General features: G+C 29.6%; 1 protein-coding gene and 1 pseudogene across 1 annotated transcript; both read left to right on the top strand.

Annotated features, from left to right (window-relative positions):
• Positions 1-2,505: 2,505 nt before the first annotated feature.
• On the top strand, positions 2,506-3,631 carry LOC113784553 (putative F-box protein At3g16210; annotated as a pseudogene).
• A 16,919-nt stretch (positions 3,632-20,550) lies between these two features.
• Positions 20,551-21,244, top strand: LOC101513146 (uncharacterized). Its single transcript, XM_004515132.1, has 2 exons — positions 20,551-20,976; positions 21,077-21,244. Exons 1-2 carry the CDS (start codon positions 20,551-20,553, stop codon positions 21,242-21,244), a joined length of 594 nt encoding a protein of 197 aa, XP_004515189.1.
• The last annotated feature ends 1,386 nt before the right edge of the window (positions 21,245-22,630 follow it).

Below are 22,630 nucleotides of genomic sequence, written 5' to 3'. Positions count from 1 at the left end.
TAATGCTTTTTATTGCTTGATCAATATTAAAATGTTCTACGATTTTTATTTTGAAACGGAAGTGGACTTTACGAATGCTTGAGATGAGAAATTCATGAATTTGTAGTCTAGACATAGGTGCATGTCATGAAACCAATTAAATTAGTTGCAAAATAATAATTTACAAGAGAATTTCTATACGGTAATGCTTAATTCTAATCTTAATCTACTAAGGAATTAGGGGTTACTTTGGAATTAAAGGTTCTGTCACTAAGACATTAGGGCAAGAATAATAAAGAGCGGTAATAATTCAATAAAAGAATTCAACAACTAGGATCAAATTAGACACCAAGGTTGGATTCGAAGTGAAACTCATCCCTGACATTTTTCTCAATTTATAAAGGATCAATTTTACTGCTGCTGTCAATTTTAAATATTATTTCAATCAACTTGGGAACCTTTTGTTCAATTTTAGTAACTAAATATAATTCAATAGTAAAACGCAATCCTTGAGTTCGACACTCGGTACTACCGTTTTATTATTACTTGCTAGGATTCAGTACACTTGCTGAAACGTTATTATCCTTATAAAATTTTGAATTTTTTTTTAGTCCGTACAAAAATGAATAACATATTTTAGTCCCTATAAAATTATTATGCAACTAGTTTTAATCCTTGTTGGATTATCATAATATAGTTTTAGTCCCTATAAATTTATTTAACGCAAAATTTAAACTTCTAGGATTCAACCGTTTAATATTACCTAATTATATAAACTATGACTTTGAAATTTTACTTTCAATGATCCGATAGCATACCCATAATAGACTCCTAATGATGCCATTCCTATTTGAGCATTAGGAGAATATAATCTTAGGAATTTTTTCCTCAAATAGTAACCGACAAAAAGCAAAGACAAACACGTTAGACATTTTATTAAAAAGAAATATCAACTAGAATGTTTGACGAAATTCAGCACAAATACAAATAACATTGATAGAAGTTGCGTTATCTGTGAATATAACTCTATTCGACTGACAGAGACCCTATACACAATATTGACACTAACATGATGTCAAATATAATAATTTATGAAAATATAATTGATTGAATGTAAATATATATATATATATATATATATATATATATATAAGTGAAATTCTTTTACTGATTCAGTGACGTTGTTCATTTGATTTATTTCTTTAAGTGTGAGCATATTTTCTTGTGTTCAAGACAGAACACTGAACTTCCAGTGTTGAACACTGAACTTGTCATTTGATTTATTCCACTTTGTTCTTCTGTACTTTATCTTATATAAATTTTTTATTTTAATGAGGACACTCAAAAGCACACATTATATAACAAGATATACCAAAATCTCTTAATCATCTAGTCATTAAAATTTGTAATCATTGAAACTTCATAAATGATTTTACCTCAAAAACCACGAGACTATATACTTTCTTAATGACGTATGCTACTATGTTGTTGTATTCAACACAATAATATTTTTCTATTATTAATTAATTAAATTAATAAAGAAATGTAATATTATATTAATGATTAAATAAAAATCATTATTTGAGGTATGAAAATAAGAATGGCGGTGACGTGCGAATAGATTACAGGCCGTTTATTAGAGTAACTTCTCATAAAAAACAAATTTTACGTATTTCACATTTTTTCTAATACAACTTTTTTGAAAATTAAATTTAAAAAAATCTACAAAATGCCTTTAACTAATCAATTCTTTTAGCTTTTCTAGAGCTATTTATAAAAAAGTATTAATATTTTAATCTGTAATAATTTAAAAAAAAATGAGTACAAAATAACTTTTGATATTTTGTAGAAAACTTTAATAAAAATTATTTTTAAAAATAGAAAGTTCAAATTCTATTCATTTAATATATAACAAACGAATCATATAGACAAAACTTTTACTATTCATATTATCATAGATGTAGAGTGATATGATTTTAATGTATATTTAATTTATTATCATAGATGTGGAGTGATATGATTTTACTGTATATTTAATTGATTAGATTTTATTTATTTATTTGAGTGATATATATTTTACAAAAATAAACAGGTAAGAAAAGCATTTAAGAGAAATTATATATTGAAAAAACAAGTAAAAGTAAATTGAAAATAAATAATGACTTAAATGGTAATTAAGATGAATGTGGAAATCGAGAATCCAAAAAAATTGATGTTACTTCTTATTTTAGTTTTCAATTGATTAAATTAAAGGAATCTTTGACCAAATATATTAAAATCCAATATAATAATATTTTTTTTTTTAAAAAAAATCTTTTGCAATTACTTCTCAATTAAACTATTTTACGGATACTTATCAACTAAATTATAAAATAATATTTTATTGTATTTATCAATAATTAATTTTGTTTTGAAATTTTTTAACTCAAGCACCTATATAGTTAGTTTTACCCCCACTATGCTTGCATCTTTTTGTTTTGTTCTCTAAATACTTGATCAAAATCACAACATCTCTCTTGTCAACCAGTTTATGATTACAAGCAGAGATGGAAAAATATGCAAGTGTGACAAAAGAAAAGGTTAAAAACTATATATGCGACAATCTTGCATTTTGTATTCTATCAAAATTGCACTAAAATCTTTGAAGCTATTTGGATGCGTACGTAAATCATGGGTTTTCTTATTTGAAAACCATAAATTCTTGGGTATCTTTCAAAACAATTTCATCTCTTATGATCATTCGTACTACGATGATACATCTCTTCTCCTACAACTTACTGATTAAGATTTGTGTTCATTTCCTAGAGATAGTTTTGAGGATGTAGTCAAATTGGATTTGCCAAATCCATTTCAAGATGAGGACCCTTCTTTATGGGTTTTGGATTCTGGTAGTATTACCGGAATTCTTTGTCTCTACCATAGTGATAAAAGATTTGTTAGTGATAAAAGATTTGTATTATGGAATCCAACAAAAGTGGAATTCAAGGTCATTTCTCAAAGCCCTCTTGAGCCTGTATCATCTTATGTTAGAGATCACGAAATTCCACTTGGATTTGGTTATGACCATGTTAAAAATGACTATAAGTTGATTACGGGTGCATGATATTTTTATGGGGAAATTCAATATTATGATGTAAGTCCTGATTATGTTTGTCACCCAGAATTTGTTTGAGACTTCGAAATATATAGCCTTAGAAGTAACTCTTGGAGAAAAATTGACGAAGATGTCTCTTTTATACCGCTACATTCTGGAGTGGCTTCTCAACAATTGCACGTGAACGGAATGTGTCATTGGTAGCATTTTAAGGGTGTTCTTGATGGAAGAGACTTAGTGTCATTCGACTTAGTCACCGAGAAGATTATTACGACACCTATACCTGTAGGAACACTTCAAGACGTGGATGATGATTTTAAAGCTGATGACATACCAATCTCCTTAATGGTGTTAAATGGGTCTATTGCTTTGATCTCATGGTTTTTAGATAATACTACTTTTAATATATCGATTTTGGGAGAAATTGGAAAGAAAGAATCATGGACTAAACTTTTTACTATTGGGCCGTTGTCTGGTATTAAACTTCCTATTAGAGCAGGGGAGAAAGGTGATTTATTTTTTCAGAAAAAAGATGGTGAAATAGTTTGGTTTAATTTATCCACCCATTTGATTGAGGAGCTTGACATTAAAGGGAACGCTTATAGTATATTAATTTATAAAAAAAGTTTTCAATTATTAATTTGATTTCATAGAAAAGATTTATGGATGTGGGTATTAGGATTTTACAATCTTTTAAAAGTTGAATTTTATGTATTACATTATATAATTAATGAAAATATACGTTATGTATATTGATTATTTAAATTATCTAATGTTTTCATTTAATTTTATAACATAAATAAAAATTAGATTTTATGTACAACTCTAGAAGGATGGAATTGTTTTTTCATATAAATTCAAGATATTGTTAAAACAATTCAAGTCCATCATTTCTAAAGAATTTCAATTTTGTTCTTCTTTATTGTTTTTTTTTTTATGTAGTTTTCCTTACACATATTTAATGAACTCGTGATCTCCTTAGTTTTTAAAAAGTTGAATTTGATTACGTGTAATGTTCGTTGTAGATTACATTAGGATGAGGCTTTTGCTAATGTTCTCCTTGTATACATTCTAATTATCACACTCTCCTTATTCTTATTTAATGTCAAGCTCCTCAATGAATTGGGTGTTTAAATTAAACCAAATTAATTCACCATTTTCGTTTTGAAAAAATAAATCACTTTTCCTCCATGCTCCAATAGTCTAATACTAGAAAATGGCCTAATAAGAAAAAGTTTAGTCCATGATTTTTTCGCACCAATTTCTCCTAAAATGGATATGTTAAAAGTAGTATTATCTAAAATCCATGAGAACAAAGCAATAGACTCATTTAACACCATTAAAGACATTGGTGTTACATCAACATTCATCATCAACATCTGAAAGTATTTCTACAGGTATAGATGTTGTAATAATCCCCTCAGTGACCAAGTCAAATGAAGCTAAGTCTCTTCCAACAACAACCTTATAGTACCACCAATGACACATTTCTTTCATGTGCAATCGTTCAGAAGCCACATAACCAAATGGTAGTGAAACAAAGACATCTTCATCAAGTTTTCTCCTAGTGTTACTTCTAAGGCTACATATTTCCCAAAAAATTTAGTCGAAATTAAATTATGGTGGCAGTTCATCCATTGAAATACTGAATTCTACATAATTTTGGGTACAACGATAATGAAAAGATACTCACCTAATCAACTTATAATCATTTATAACTTGGTCATAACCAAATCCAAGTGGAATAACTATATCTTTAAGATAAGGTGATACAGACTCAAGAGAGTTTCAAGGGATGATCTTGAACTCCTCTGTTATTGGATTTCATAATACAAATATTTGATCACTGTTGTAGACAAAAAAAAAAAACTCCGGTAATACTACCAGAATCCAGCAACCCCAAAAAGGGTTCTCCTCTTGAAATGGATTTGACAATTCTAATTTGACTACATCCTCAAAATTATCTCTAGAAAATGAACAAAAATTTATACCAGTAAGTTGTACGAGAAAAAATGTATCATCCTAGAAAGAATGATCATAAGAAATTAAATTATTGTGAAATATGCTTATAAAATGATGGTTTTCAAATAAGAGAGTCCATAACAGTCAAATACTTCAAAGTCAAATACTTCAAATATTTTATAGGTAATTTTGATAAAATATGGATAAAGTCGTCCTATACGTAGTTTCTAACATTATCATTTGTCACTCTAAACCGATTGACAAGAGAGATGTCATGATTTGATTAAGTATTTAGATGGAAAAAAAAAAAAGATGCAAGCAAAATTGACTCAATGTCGCTGTAAGTGTTAATCCAAATAACATACAATAATATAAAATTGACTCAATATCGCTGCAAGTGTTAATCCAAATAACATACAATGATAAAAATAAAATTGAAATACTGTGTCTTTATTTTTTTTACTTTATTTCATATTGCTTAAAAAAATTAATATTTATTATGTAAAAAAATTTCGAAAACAAAATAAAAAACTATATATTATCAGACAATCATATTGTGTCATAAGCTTTCAAGCCTAGATGCCTGTGAAATATCTGAAGCTCTACAAATTGCAATAAGGAAAAGCCAATTTAATGTTGTTGAAGAAAGATGATTGTATGAAATTTGTCAACGAAAGTATGGAACCATAAATAACTTTGCTTGTGATATGTTGTTCTGTTTTCCCCCCAGGAAGTTTAATGTGCGAATTCTCTTTTGTGTTTTTTCCTTATATATTTTCTTACATTAATAATACTCAATTTCCACCTTCTATATTTCGTAATGTATTCATTGTTGTGAAAATATTCAAGTAACGTGTTAGGTAAGGAAAACGTAATTTGAATGTCAAAAATTGAAATTGAAACAAGTTGTTCTTGTTTTACTTCATTTGATTTGGTTTTGAAATTGAAACAACTGGTTCACATTCTCACAATATATATTGTCCTGTTTTTTCTCACTGCTAGAAATTTGCCTTTTACCTGCGGATTTTCCTGCGGACCAAATTCCGCTGGTGATACGTGAGGATTTTCCTGCGGTTTGCAATTATCTTAAGACTTTTCCTGCGGTACCATACTCCGCAGGTAAAACGGCAGGTAACATTTTCTGTTGTTCCGGATTTACATACGACTACTTTTCCGCAGCAACGTTCATATTTTTTCTATAGGATTTATCTGCGGTAAATGTCCGTAGCAAATTCCGTAGCAAATTCCGCCGCAAATTCGTTGCAAAGTTTAAGTATTTTATTCTTAGGAAATTCCACAGGTAAATTTCATATCAATTTTTATGATTTTATTTTTATATAAATAAGGTAGAATTACTTTTTAAACAACTAAAAAATATAAGACAAGTTCCACAATTAAAGATGATAATATAATTCGGACTCGTAGTATGCATCTGAATCCATCTTGATTTGGAAAGGAAAATTAGTTTTGATTTAGTGTTGGGTTTGGATTTTTCCCCAAATTAAAATTTAGAACACAAATGATTTGGAGTGTTATATTTCTTCTCCCGAACCCGCTCCACTAGTAATATTATTGTAATTTTTAAATGTTATAGTATATTGTTTATTAAATTCATTGAATTAAGAGTTTTGATAAATTTCTCTATTTAATTTTGAACTCAGTAATTAAATAAATTGTTTTCATAAATAAAATTTTATTTTTAATTAAAATTATGACAAAAAATGTTATTTGAAAATAGAATTAAAAGATAAAACTTAAAAATTTAACGATATTAAAATTAAAATATAGTCAAACTAATTGACACATTATTTAACCATTCACGATTTAGTTTGATGATATCAAAATAAATTAATTTTTAAATTTACTATAGAAATTCTCAAAAAATACAATTATTATATTTGTTTATAAAAAAAGTAAAGAAAAATCATGTATAAACATTAAAATTATTCAATAGTTTTAAGAATTTTTTTTTGTTACAAACACATATTTTGCTAAAAAAGAAATGTATCAAGGACCTATTTTTGCATAACTAACAATTTAGGGCTAACTCTACAAATGTTCTGTTATTCTTTAGAGTTTAATATATGTTTTCAAATACTAATATATTTTAAGCTTTATAAAATCGTATAACAAAGAATGTAGGAACCAATCAAAATTTAAGTTGATACTTTAATAATGTTACAGAATATAATAGAATATAAAATAAGATAAGATAATGGTTTATCGAATTCTAGTTTATTTGAATTTTTCTCATTTTCATAAAAATTGTTTGACAATCTAAAATAAATAACAATATAAAATACGACTAATTAAAATTTTCGTTGTGAAGTTACAAAATCACCTGTATCATAAATTTTCGTAATAGCATAAATGAAGTTACAAAATCACCTGTATCTTGATCTTATTCAATTCTAAATCTCAAACAATTTTTTTAGTAATTACTCAACAACGGAAAAAAGACGAAACCGAAAGCATGTTAATTAGATAATACCATTTTAATATTTTAACCCCAAAATTATAAATTTTCTCTATTAAATTTTCAAATCACCTAAAAAAATTACCAACTAATTTTTATTGAAATCAGATTTTGTTTCAAATTTTGTAGTTACTCAATCGTTTAAAACATAAGTTTTCAATAAATTTTTTATTTCTACATACAAAATTATCTTAATCATGAAAATAATTTAACCTTAACTAAAATTAAATAACACTAACAAAGCCACAATCGTGATAATTTATGAATAAAAAATACAAAAAAAAGTTAATTCATACTAACAAAACCAAAATCGTGATAATTAACGTATACAAAAACAACAAATTGCATGTAGAAAGAAAAACACAAGAAAGGGGTGGGGGTTCAATTGTGTTTGGTTTCAAAAACATAATTAAAAACAATTTATAATGGTACTGTTGAAAACACGATAAATGAAACAATAAGTAAGAGAAAACGAAGAAAAAAAAAACACAAACCAATTTATTCTCATTCACCACCAATATATTAGCTACATCCAATCCCTTCACAAAGAAAGATTAATATGAATTTGTCATTCAATGTAATATTATTTTCCCTAAATTAATTCTTTGATTGATTATACAAAAAAATATAACTAAGAGAAAACATAAAAAACCCAAGAGGTTGAGTGATTGAAAGATTAGTATCTATGTTTCATCATACGAGAATCACAATCTCAATGATCATATAGATCTACTACTTAATTGTAGTTGGTATCATACAAGAATCATAATATCGATTATCTTATAGATCTACCAATTAATTATAGTTAGTCACTAGTTTGACTGATTAAGGCATGCAAAGGTCGATCATCCCAAGTATTTAAAGAAAACAATAGAATAATTTAAGTGAGTTAAACAAAAAAAATCTAAAATAAAACTAGAATATAAAACTAAGACATAGTACAAAGGTATCTTAATCACAAGATTCACCAAAGACCTAAAAGAATGCTTAGTTAACATATATAAAATAATGTAATGTTCATCAATTAAAGTAAAAGAAGCAAAACCCTCAAAGAGTACGATTTTTTTCCTCCAAAATTTGAGACACTTTACTCAAATTCCAAACACTCTTAATTTTCCAAAGTGGTTGTCCTTATTTTCTCTCTCTCCAATTTTTTCCCTCTTCTAATTATGTTTCTGGTGTGGGGCCTATTTTCTGTTTTTCATTTCTCCTATTTATGATAGCAAGAAGATCTTAATTTTATGCAACACCATTTTCCCTTCTTTGTCAATATTTTCTTATCATAAAACTCAATTTTCTTGAAGTATACAACAAACCTCCTTCTTGCACTCATAAGTTGAAATATTAAACTTGATATTTTTGCACTAAAAACTTAGTAGATTTGACCAATTTGAATTATTTTGTCATCTGATGATTAATTGTGCAAATACAAATGAAACAAATAACAATGAGTTGAATTCAAAATTATAAAATAAGTTAAAATAAAGGGTACATACCTTCTTAAAATCCTATAAAAATAGATTTATCAATTAACAACACATAGTTGTACTCGTATTCTTGAAAAGCACATCAATTGAATTTATTCCAATCTATCTTTGTATCTCACCTTTTCTAATTTGTATAAATATTTGTGTGCATATAAGGGCTGTACATGGGCTTGGGTCGATCTGACAACATGATCACCCAATCCAACCTGATTTTTACCCGTACTTAATGACTTTTGGGTCCGACCCGACCCAATCCGTTGAAACCAGCTAATATTTGGTTTGGGTAATGGGTTCAACAATTTAAGCCCGTAGACCCGATCCGGTAACTAGCTATAATATATATATATATATATATATATATATATATATAGTTTTGTATCATGAAGGTATGAACTGAAAACTTATGTTTATGATGAATTTGGTTTAAATTTTTATTCATTTGTTAAATACAAATATTTTGAATTAAATACTATTTATGAGCAAAAATGATACTTATATAGAAGTGTATGCTTATGATGAATTTAGTTTACATTTGTTAAATACAAATTTTTGAGTTAAATATTATTTATTAGCAAAAAATATGCTTATGCAAAAGTTTATGCTTATGACCAATTTAGTTTAAATTTTTTACATTTAAATCTATTAAAATCTTATTCTTAGTCAGTATTTGAAAATAGTAAGTACTCTAAAAACAAATAAACGAAGCACTACTATTAATAAAATTCTGGTAGCTTAGTAACCTAAAATGGTTGGTGAGTTACGTGTAATGATGAAAATAATGTGGTGGACCAAGTAGCGGTGTTTGCCTGTTGTTTTCTCTCAAGCACAAGAATTAGGCCTCTTATCATTGCCGTCAACTCAAGGAAACGAGGTAACCAATAGAAAACCTAGTAAAGCCTCTTCTAGTATTTGGTTGCATTTTAATAAGAGAAATGATACAGGTACATGTAAATATTGTGGGAATGTGTACGCAGCCTCAATATATTTTCCCGTAAAATAAAATACAGATTAGTATTTATGTATAACCCGTCAATACAATCCAACTCAATCAGTTCTTGATCGGGTCAGATCAGTTCATGTTAAATGAAAAAAATACGGGTTTAGAACTTAATCTAACCCTAAGATAATCAATCAGGTCAGGTATCAGGTTTTGTCAAAACCGACCTAACTCAACTCATGTACATCATATTATTTATTATGTTTAATTGCATTTTTAAGTATATAATATTTTAAATGTACGATTTTAGTCCTATTGGTTTAAAACAAACAACTTTTACATTTATTCTTTTATAATTTTGCAATCCTCGACTGGTTTTTTCTAATTACTTTGTAATGTGGCATGACATGATCGTTCAGACTTGTCGTCTTATGGATTGGAACCTGAACTAGAGTCTGAATAAGAATCATTGATATATCTCCTACATTATTTTCTCACCATAATGCATAGTTCATTCCAGTCATAAAGCCAAATTCCTGATTCATTCTTGAGGGAGATAATCTTGTTATGGTGTATCCTCACAATGCTTTTGGAGTGATAATATTTAGTGTTCTTATCACCATCAATTATCCACTTTTCTCAAGATTTTTTCGTACCGCAAACACTCTTCTTGGTACAAGGTACGTGCAAATTGATCTAGAATGTCCTTTTCTAGAGAATCCAAGAAACTGTTTGTAGGGCTATTCTGGATCCCATTAAGTCTACCCAAGAGATCTTTTTCCTTTTAAAAATGTTGCCAAACAACGTTTTGTTCCAATTCTTCTAGGTGGGAGTAAGGCTCTACAGAAAAGTAATCAAATCGGGGGCCCTCCTTCATTTTTCTTGAATAACCATTTTGAAATTTTCATGGGTTATCTGCATAGTTTCAAATCTGAATGGTCTATTTCTTTCACAAGTATGTCCTGTTGGGGTTGATTGCAAGTCCCACATCCTTTAGTGTGGGAGAATAAGGAGAAGGCCAAGGCTATATATTGGGTTTTGGTCATTTGTTTTCAAATGCACCAGTCAGCAATAGCACTTTAAGCTTGTATCTGACTTAGTTTAAATATTTGCTTTGTAAGAGTGTGGTTGTACTGGGGTGTCTGGGGTGTGAGTGAGAGAAGTCTATGTGTTGTAACAATTTTCACATAGTATTAATTCTCTGGTTGCCGGTTTAGGCAGCGGCCGTGGTTTATTCTCCGGTTTTGGAGTTTCCATGTTATATTCTTGTGTTGTGATTGTGTTTTAATTCTTTTAACTTATGCTATTTTTCCCAACAACTGGTATCAAGAGCCAAGGTTCGGTAGGATAATTTTTCTTAGTATGCTCTGTGGTTGCAGCTTTGTCTGATCTTCCACATCAGAAAAGAATTATCCTTGGTATTGTTAGGGGAAATGTGATACTGTGAAAGTGTTGCTTAGGGAGGTTCTAGCTAAGGAAAGACTTGGTATTTAAGCGTGTCTGTTGTGACCCACCTCTCTTTCCTGGGAACTTACCTGGTGCACAGTTTACAGTCTGCGTGCAGCTGCTATGTCTTATTCAAGCGTTATGAAGTTTGACATAGAGAAGTTTGATGGAAGAATCAACTTTGGCTTGTGGAAAGTACAAGTCAAGGATGTGCTTATACAATCAGGATTACACAAGGCGTTGAAAGGAAACACTTCCAACATGGAGGACGACAAGTGGGAGGAACTAGATTTGAGAGCTGCAAGTGCAATTCGTCTCTGTTTGGCAAAGAATGTTCTTGCGAATGTGCAGAATCTGTCATCAGCCAAGCAACTCTGGGAGAAGTTTGGAGGGTTATATCAGGCTAAGGGCATCTCAAGTCGGTTGTTGTTGAAAGAGCAATTCCACAATCTGCGAATGGATGAAGGCTCAATGTTGCTGACTAGAAGTGGGGCTAATGGGAAGAAGATACATGCAAAGAATTTGGTGTGCTGGGAGTGTGGAAAGCCTGGGCATGTGAAGAGAAATTGTCCAGGTGGAGCAGTATCTGGAAAAGACTCTGAGACAAGTGCTGGCAAGGTCTCCCTTGTTTGGGGAGATGATGGTGATCTCATCTAGAAGATAAAGTTTGTCCTTATGGTATTTCCGCTATACCATGAAAAAGGACAAGTTATTGCTAGCGGATTCAGAACAACACACGGGCATTGGTTGGCATTGATGCAAGGTGTGTGGTGATGTGTCGATGGCTGAAGAACTTCCTGGAAGCCAACATGGGAGTTGCACCATAAATTTCAGCTAGGTTTCGACATGAGAAAATTCTTGGAATGGTTTAGTTCCAAGTGGAGAAAATTCTTGGGATGGTTTAGTTCCAAGTGAAGTGTACTTTTGATGGTGGAGTATGATTGTCGGTAAGACAATGGAAGCGGAAGCTGTAACTCTTACAATCAAGGTGGAGATTGTTGGGGTTGATTGCAAGTCCCACATCCTTTAGTGTGGGAGAATAAGGAGAAGGCCAAGGCTATATATTGGGTTTTAGTCCTTTGTTTTCAAATGCACCAGTCAGCAATAGCACTTTAAGCTTGTATCTGACTTAGTTTATATATTTGCTTTGTAAGAGTGTGGTTGTGCTGGGGTGTCTGGGGTGTGAGTGAGAGAAGTCTATGTGTTGTAACAATTTTCACATAGTATTAATTCTCTGGTTGCCGGTTTAGGCAGCGGCCGTGGTTTTTTCTCCGGTTTTGGAGTTTCCACGTTATATTCTTGTGTTGTGATTGTGTTTTAATTCTTTTAACTTATGCTATTTTTCCCAACATGTCCCCCTTAAAAAAACCAAGGAGAGGGTGATAATCAAAATGTATACTGGGGATAACTTTATCAAAATCCTCGTGGTAAGGTAGTCTCCAATGAACATTACACATAATATGATCCGACTTTTTAAAAATTGACAAGATCATGCGGAAGGAAACCTAAAAAAAAAAATCAACAAAAGAATAACAAATTGAGTTTCTTAAGAAATGATGGGCTTGAATATTTTTAGCAAGATCTTGACTTTCCGAAGTCCAATTAAAAAACAAATTTCATCCCACCAGAGTTGTACATAAAATACAATCCAAATTATAATATTTATTTATATTATAAAATAAATATGTTAGATAATTTAAATAATCAATAAACATAATGTATATTTTCATTAATTAAAAAATATAATAAATAAAATTCAACTATCAAAAATTGTAAAATCCTAATACCAACGTTCATAAATCTCTTGGATGAAATCAAGTTACCGATTTATTCCTCGAATTGGAAGAAAAATGTTCATATAAATTAATATACTAAAAGCATTTCCTTTAATGTCAAGCTCCTCAGTCAGTTGAGTGGTTAAACTAAACTATTTCACCATCTTTCTTTTTTAAAAAATAAATCACTTTTCCTCCTTGCTCCAATAGAAAGTCTAATACCAAAAATAAAAAGTTTAGTCCATGACTATTTCACACCAATTTCTCTCAAAATAGATATGTTAAAAGTATTATTATCTAAAATGCATGAGAACAAAGCAATAGACTCATTTAACACAATTAAGGACATTGGTGCCACATCAACATTCGTCATCCACATCTTAAAGTATTTCTACATGTATAGGTGTTATAATAATCACCTCGGTGACCAAGTCAAATATTGTTAAGTCTCTTCGAACAACATCCTTATAGTACCACTAATGACACATTTCTTTCATGTGCAATTGTTCAGAAACCACACAACCAAATGGTAGTGAAAACAGAGGCATCTTCGTCAAATTTTCTCAAGTTTTATTTCTAAGGCTACATGTTTCCTAAAAATCACGGTAGAAATTAAATTATGACGGCAGTTCATCCATTAAAATACTGAATTCTACATAATTTTTGGTACATCAATAATGAAAAGATACCTACTTAATCAACTTATAATAATTTCTAACTTGATCATTGCCAAATTCAAGTGGAATAACCCTATCTTTAAGATCGGGTGATACAAATTGACGAGAGTTTCTAAGGATGACCTTGAATTCTTCTGTTATTGGATTCCATAATACAAATATTTAATCACTGTTATAGAGAAAAAAAAAAGAAAGAAAAAAAAAGTGAGAGAACTCCAGTAATACTACCAGAACCCAACATCCAAAAAAAGGGTCTCTTGAATAGGATTTGACAAATCTAATTTGATTACATCCTCAAAATTATCTCTAGAAAATGAACAAAAATTTCTACCAGGAAGTTGTACGAGAAGAGATGTATCGTCGTAGAAAGAATGTTCATAAGAGATGAAATTATTATGAAAGATACTCATAAAGTGATGATTTTCAATTAAGAGAGTCCATGACATCCAAGTCACTTCAAAGATTTTATAGGCAATTTTGATAAAATATAGATAAAGTCGTCTTATATGTTGTTTCTAACTTTTTCATTTGTCACACTAGCATATTTCTCCATCTCAACTTGTTACTCTAAACTGATTGACAAGAGAGATGTCATTATTTGATCAAGTATTTAGAGAACAGAATAAAAAGATGCAAACAAAATTGACTCAATATCGCTGCAAGTGTTAATCCAAATAACATACAAATGAAATACGTGTGCTTGATTTAAATATTTCCAAAACTAAATTAATTATTGATAAATACTACAAAGGATTATTTTCTAACATAGTTGATAAGTGGAATTTTGATTTTTTTTATTTTAAGATTCTTTTAATTTAATCAAGTGGAAACTAAATGAAGATATAACCTCAATTATTTGTATTCTCTATTTCGACATCCATCTAATCATTTGAAGTAATTTATTAATGAAATTGTAAAGTGGGGTAAAACATACCATACAAGTAGGGCTGTTCATGGTTGGTTTTTTTAAAAAACCAAACCATATCCATTTTAAAACCAATATATGGATTTAGATTTATAACTAAATCCATTATTTGGTTTAAAACCGGTTATAAAACCAATTGTAAAATTGGTTATGGTTAAATAACCGGTTTATAATTAAGCAACCGCTTTTGAAAATTTTAATTTTAAAATCGATTTTTTTTTTCAAAATCAGATAAAATTTGATTATTTTTTAAAAAAAATCATTTATTCATAGTTTAAAAATCAGTTATTTCAAAAAATCGATTTTTTCGATAAATTTTTAAAAAAAAAATTTCACCAAATTTTTCAAGAAAAAATTTGATTTAAAATTTTTTTGAGAAAAAAAAGTTTTTTTTTTTTATTTTTTTTCGATAATTTTTCAAAAAAATTTTCAAATTTTTTTCAATAAATAAAATCTCAAAATTAATAAAATATTAATAGTGGATAAAAACCGGATAAAAACCAAATCCAAATATAAAACAAAAGTGGTTATCCAACCGTTTATAAATAAACCGGATTATAACCAAATGATTTTAACCGGATATTTAAAATGGATTTGGATCCAGTTTTAGATTTGGGCCACATAACCGGATTTTTTGCACAGCCTTACATACAAGTGTTTGATTTAAAAAATTTCCAAAACATAATTAACTGTTGATAAATGTCATAAAAAATTATTTTCAAACTTAGTTGATAAGTATCCGTAAAAAGCTTAATTGACATGTAGTTGTAAAAGGATTAATTATTAGTTGTATATTTTATCTGTAATTTTTGTTTTGAAAGGAAGTTTGAAGGTTGGTAATTTCAATAAAGCGAGATTAATGTGATTTTTCATTCGGTAATTTCCACAAGTTAACACAATTAAATAATTTCAATGTTTATCACCACGTAATAGCATAAAGGAAGTTGATCTTATTCAATTCTGAATCTCAAATAGATTTTAGTAATCGCTCAAAACAACGGAAAATAGAAGAAACTAAAAGGATGTTGTTGGAAGAGACTTAGCGTCATTTGACTTGGTCACCGAGTAGATTATTATGACACATATACCTTGTTATGTATATTGATTATTTAAATTATCTAATATTTTTATTTTATTTTATAATATAAATAAAAATTAGATTTTATGTATAACTCGAGAAGGATTGATTTTTCATCAAACTTCAGAAACTCAAGATATTGTTAAAACAAATCAAACCCATCATTTCTAAAGAAATTCAATTTTGTTCTTATTTTATTTTATTTTATTTTTCTGTGTAGTTTTCCTTCCACATGCCTAATAAACTCATGATGTCCTCAGTTTTTAAAAAGTTTAATTGTATTACGTGTAATGTTGGCAGCTTTTAAAAAGTTTAATTGTATTACGTGTAATGTTGGCTGTAGATTACGTTAGCACGAGGCTAATTTCCCCGTAGACATTTAAGATTTGAAGTTACGTGGATAATTTTTCTCCTACAAGAGAATTACACAGGGAGACCTTCTTTCCCCTTACCTTTTTGTAAATTTTATGGAGTAGCTCTCTCATAATATCATTGACCATGCGGAAGCTAACTATTGGAAACATATGTGTGCAGTAGATCGGGACCACAAATTTCTCACCTGCTCTTTGTTAATGATCTTCATATATATACAAAGACCTCTATTGAACAAGATCATTGTATCATAAATTGTTTGGATACTTTTTTGGAGGCGTAACGGGCACTCTCTCATAAATACTTCTTTTAGGCAGATTATAGACACCACATTGAATGTCCAGGATTTATTAACGGCCACAAGGACTTAGGACATCAATTTCCTAAACAATCATCTTTCTCCTAACTGGTTGAACCAATAGTTGGCTATTTCGGCACCTACATATATTGATGGGTAGAACTCCATTGGATGGGGTAGTACTTGTTGAGACAAAATCTCAAATTAATATTTTGATGTAAACAAACAAATATTAATTAAGACTCTAATTACAAATGCATTTCCAGTACATCTACAAGGAATATACAACACTCACATTAGCAAAAGAAACACTCCAAAAGATCAATGGTTAAAAGGCATGACTCAAACAAAAAGTGACAATGATCAATCTCCAGCATGTTAACAGTAATCTCCAGAATGTTAAACATCAATCTCTAGAATGTAAATATCATTCTCCAACATGTTAACATCAGTCTTCGAAATGTTAACATCATTCTCTTGCATGTCAACAATCAATCTCCAGCTATTGGACATCATTCTCCAGCCTGTTAGCACGAATCACAAACAATCTTGATTTGAATACATTAAGCACATATGTGAGATATTTGTGCACATAATAAGGGATCATAAATTACAGTCAAGAATGAGAAGCTACAGATCAAACATTATTATCACAGAAGCAAAAAATGCAGAATGTTCAAGTGAAAAACATCCATGGTTCAAAAAGTTTGGTCTGTAGTTAAAACTGACATATGAAAGTTGAGAACTTTTTCAACAGTCAAATTAGTTGTCATCAACCTTCTTGAGGCCTATAAAAGGAACCTCAAGCTGATGGAAAAATTGGAACTTCAAGTGCTAAGAAAATCCATCCCTTACTTACATTCAAACACTTTAATGTCTCTCATCCACCAAAAGAATCTATGTTATTCATATTCAAATCTCTTGTTATTATTTTACTGAATATTTTGTAAATAATCTAACCTCAAACAAGTGTTGAGATTAATCAGATTCTACCAAATACTTTAAATTATTATTGGGTAAACTCAAGACTATAAGTGTTGTTTATAGTTTGAGTAGTTTGTTGAAAATCCTTTTATTGTTAAAAGATAAATTGTAAAATCCTCTCTAAAGATTGATAGCTGACCTTATTGAATCTCTTTCTGGGTGGAAATGAATTGTTGTAGCAAATCAAGCTTGATCTGATCAAAACTTTATAAAACCAAGAACGTTTTTCGTTTGAACACTTAGTGGAAATCTTGCAGTTGTGAAGACTGGACGAAGTCCGAGTTGGATGAACTAGGTTATATCCTTGTGTGATATATCTTCTCTTATCTCTATTTATTTTCATTCCTTTTGATTATCTAGTTAAATAAATAAATTAAATTATTGATTTTAACTAACCAATAACGTTCTCCGTTTTTATGTTTCTAAAACCAAGAACGTTCTCCAATTTCTGTTTTCACAACCAAGATTAATCTTGAGTTATTTACTTAAGTTTTTAACATAAAATTTTAAATAGGTGAATTTACAATTCAAACCACCTTCCTTGTAACTTGACATTGGTACTTCAGTTGGCATCGGAGCTCAATCTCTAAATATTAAGCACCTAAATAGTGCTAGAGAAAAGATCTAGTAGAAAAAATGTCAAAAGCCAAATATATTGTTGAAGGAGGATCTTCAAATAGACCATCTTACTTTGATGGAACAAATAACTACTTCTGAAAGAATAAGATGCAGTTGTTTCTAAAATAACATCATACAAGAATGTGATGTATCATTATAGATGGAGATTTCATACCAACAGTCGACCAAAATGATTGAACCTCTACTGAAAAAGAATGAAGCGAACTGGACAACTGAAGATAAAACTAAGGTACTACTAAACTCTAATGCTCAACTATTTTTATATTGTGCTATAAACATGGGAAGAAAATGAAAGAATTGATGAATGCAACACTGCTAAAGAAGTATGGGATATATTGCAAACTCGTCATGAAGGAACAAACCATGTCAAAGAAACAAGAATAGACATTGGCATAAGAAAGTTTAAGCTTTTCAAAATGCATGAAGAAGAAACTATTGATGAGATGTACTTCAGATTTACAACCATTGTAAATGAAATGCATTCCTTAGGGAAAGCATACTCAGTACAAGATAGAGTCATAAAGATTATAAAATGTCTTCCACTTATATGGAGACCGATGGTGACAACTATAAGTCAAGCTAAAAATCTTGAAGTGCTTGCATTAGAAAAAATGATTGCAACTTTAAGAGCACATGAAAGCATCCCAAGAAAGTGTACCAGTACAAACAGATGAAGAATTAGAAGAACTAGACATGAAGATGCAGATGAAGAAATAGCCCTTCTCACCAAAAGGATTCAAAGAATGTTGAGTATAAGAGACTAGATCAAGAAGAATTTCCAAACAAAAAAGAAAATCCAAAACATGATAGGGCAAGAGTCAAATCACATGTTTTTGATGTAATAAATTAGGACATTACAAAGTTAAATGTCCCCTAAATAAAATACCACCAAAAATATTTCCATTTGAAAAGAAATCAATGATGGCTACATGGGATGACTCAGATGAATCCGATGCTGAAGAAGATGAAGAAGTCAACATATGCTTAATGACAAAGGCATAAGAAGATGAGGTAACAAAATATGAACCTTGTCCTTCGTATGAGCAAATGGAAAAAGAATTTGATAACTTGCTAAATGATTCAAAATTTCTTATTCAAAAATGTAGTTCTTTATAACAAAAATTTCACAAAGAAAAAGAAGAGAAAGAGAAAACTCAGGCTATGAATGATGAACTTAAAGATTAGTTAAAATCTAAAAGAATCTCAGCTCAAAGATTTTAAAACAGAAAGTCAAGAACGTTTTGCATTACAAAAGGAGATCATTCTCCTTAAAACTAAAGTTGAACTTCTTAAAAGTGACTTGTAAAATTTCATTAGAACTACTAAAACCTTTCAAACAATCATAAGATCTCAAGTAAGAATATTTGATAAAGCTGGTATTGGTTTTGATAAAACTCAAAAAACTATAATGTATGAAAAGTTCTTTGTTCTTGAAAGAAAAGAGGATAAATGCAAAATCAAATTTTCATATTGTAGTAAGATTGGACATCTAGAATTCGCATGTTATTTTAAAAAAAAAAGATTAAAAAATTAACAACAAAAAGATCTTTAGAAAAGAAGAATGTTCTGGAGCAAAAAAAGAATTTTCTCCAAACCTGAAAAAAAGAGAACGTTCTCCAGAAAATTTGACAAAAGAAGAATGTTCTGAAATTTTATCAAATGGCTTTGACAATGGCTTTGAAGTTATTTTCAAATATAACCTATGTGAAGTCATAAAAACAAATTATTGGGAAGTTATTTTCTCTGGAACAAGAAATAAAAATATGTATGTTTTATATCTTGAGGAATTACCTGATGAATTCGGCTTCATGTTCATCAATAAAGACAAATGGATTTTGCATAATGAAAACAATTTCAAAAAATTTCAAAATTAGAATTTGTTAGAGGATTGCCAAAACGGAATTTTGATAAAGATAAAGTATGTGAAACATGTGCTAAATGAAAACAAGTTAAAAGGAGTTTTCATTCAAAAGATTTCATTTCCACAAACTGGATCCTTGAAATCATCAAGAGAACCCAAGACTTTGTGGTAATAGTGAAAGAAAATAAACAGAAGTGAACGAAAGAATTGAGTCCAGTAAGGAATAACTGTTGTTTTGGCTTAATTGCTTGAACAAGGTCTAGCTAGGCTGGGAGTGGATTAGCTTGAGTTGTGGTGTTGAGAAAGAACGGTTGTAGGAAATGGGATTTTAGGGTTTATTTGAGTAAATTGAAAAAGAAAAAACTTTGACAGCACAAATATTCAAATACATAATTTTGTTTTTTTATTTCTTTTTTTAATTATTTCTTTTTTTTAATTAGTTATTAAATATTTTACAAAATCTTTCATTTTGTACTCTATCAAAATTGCCACTAAAATTTTTGAAGCGATTTGGATGCGTACGTAAATCATGGGTTTTCTTTTTTGAAAACCATAAATTCATGAGCATCTTTCAAAATAATTTCATCTCTTATGATCATTCATACTACGATGATACATCTCTTCTCCTACAACTTACTAATAAAGATTTGTGTTCATTTTCTAGAGATAGTTTTGAGGATGTAGTCAAATTGGATTTGCCAAATCCATTTCAAGATGAGCACCCTTCTTTTTTGGTTTTGGATTCTGGTAGTATTACCGGAATTCTTTGTCTCTACAATAGTGATAAAAGATTTGTATTATGGAATCCAACAACAGAGGAATTCAAGATCATCCCTCGAAGCCCTCTTGAGCCTGTATCATCTTATGTTAGAAATCACGTTATTCCACTTGGATTTGTTTATAACCATGTTAAAAATGATTATAAGTTGATTACGGGTGCATGTTTCAATTATGGGCATTACCAATATTATGGAGGTCCTGGTTGGGTTTGTCACCCACGAAGATTTCTCTTTTATACCGCTATATTCTGGAGTGGTTTCTCAACGATTGCACGTGAACGAAATGTGTCATTGGTGGCCTTTTAAGGATGTTATTGTTGGAAGAGACTTAGCGTCATTTGACTTAGTCACTGAGAAGATTATTACGACACCTATACCTGTAGGAATACTTCAAGACGTGGATGATGATTTTAAGGTTGATGACATACCAATCTCCTTAATGGTGTTAAATGGGTCTATTGCTTTGATCTCATAGTTTTTAGATAATACTACTTTTAATATATCGATTTTTAGATAATACTATTAATAGCTACTTCACATAGATATTTTTGGATCTATTAAAACAACAAGTCTATGAAGAATGAAGTATAATTTTGGGTCTTATTTTTGAAACGAAAGGATGATGCTTTTGATGCCTTCAAAATCTTTTGTAAAAAAGTGCAAAATGAAAAAGATTCCATCATCATTTCTTTAAGAATTGATCGTGGAGGAGAATTTATAAATGCCTCTTTTAAAACCTTATTTGATGAACTTGGCATTTCTCAAAAACTATCTGGTGCAAGAAATCCTCAACAAAATGGAGTTGTTGAAAGAAAAAATAGAACCTTACAAGAAATAGCAAGAGCAATCTTGGAAGAGTCTAATGTTGAAAATTTTTTGTGGGATGAATCTATTAATATGTCAAGCTACATTCTAAACCGTGTATCAATAAGAAAAATTATCAATAAAAAACCATATGAAATATGGAAAAATAGAAATCCAAACATCTAATATTCTCACATTTTTTGATGTTATTGTTATATTTTGAAAGACAAAGAAAACTTTGGAAAGTTTGATGCCAAATCGGACAAAGCTATATTATTGGGTTACTTAACCGATTCTAAAGGGTATCGTGTTTTCAATCTAAAAATTAAAATTATTGAAATTAGCATACATATATTATTTGATAATATTGATTTGAGTAAAAGAGATGAGGAAAAAGAATAACATTATGGGCAACAAGAACAGAATGTTCCCCAGGAAATCCACATTGATAAACAATCTTCGTCTCATTCTCCTAATAAAAGCTGGAGAACGATTAGTGGTCGTCCTCAAAATAAAATCATTGGAGATACAACTGATGGAATTACAACAAAAATGTCATTCAAGGATGATGTCAACAACATCATGGCAATGATCTCCCAAATGAATTAAAATCAATCAAAGAAGTCACAGTTGATCAATCTTGGATTGAAGCAATGACCGAAGAACTTCTTCAATTTGAAAAGAATGAAGTATGGACCTTTGTTGCAGATCCACAAGATCAAACCATCATATGGACAAGATGGGTATTCAGAAACAAGCTAGATGAAGAAGGTAAGGTTGTTAGAAACAAAGCAAGGTTGGTTGCTCAAGGTTACAATCATCAAGAAGGTATAGACTATGATGAAACCTTTGCTCCCGTTGCAAAGTTAGAAGCCATACGAATTTTTCTTGATTATGCATCTCATAAACTTATCAAACTTTTTCAAATGAATGTTAAAACTGCATTTTAAATGGTTTTTTAAATGAACAAGTGTATGTGCATCAATCTCCCAATTTTGAAGATCAATAAAAACCAAATCCTGTTTTTAAACTTACCAAGGCTCTATATGGATTGTAA

Source organism: Cicer arietinum, chromosome 4 (genome assembly GCF_000331145.2).
Source record: "Cicer arietinum cultivar CDC Frontier isolate Library 1 chromosome 4, Cicar.CDCFrontier_v2.0, whole genome shotgun sequence".
NCBI lineage: Eukaryota > Viridiplantae > Streptophyta > Magnoliopsida > Fabales > Fabaceae > Cicer > Cicer arietinum.
The sequence above is the reverse complement of the archived record's forward strand: the minus strand, read 5'-3'. Positions and strand labels throughout refer to the sequence as shown.

What these genes read in the sequence shown, in the direction of transcription:
- LOC101513146 (XM_004515132.1), top strand. Translation starts at nt 20,551, where the DNA reads ATGAGCATCTTTCAAAATAATTTCATCTCTTATGATCATTCATACTAC. An exon ending in ATTATGGAGGTCCTGGTTGG is followed by an intron (nt 20,977 to 21,076) that starts GTTTGTCACCCA and finishes TGGCCTTTTAAG; the next exon opens with GATGTTATTGTTGGAAGAGA.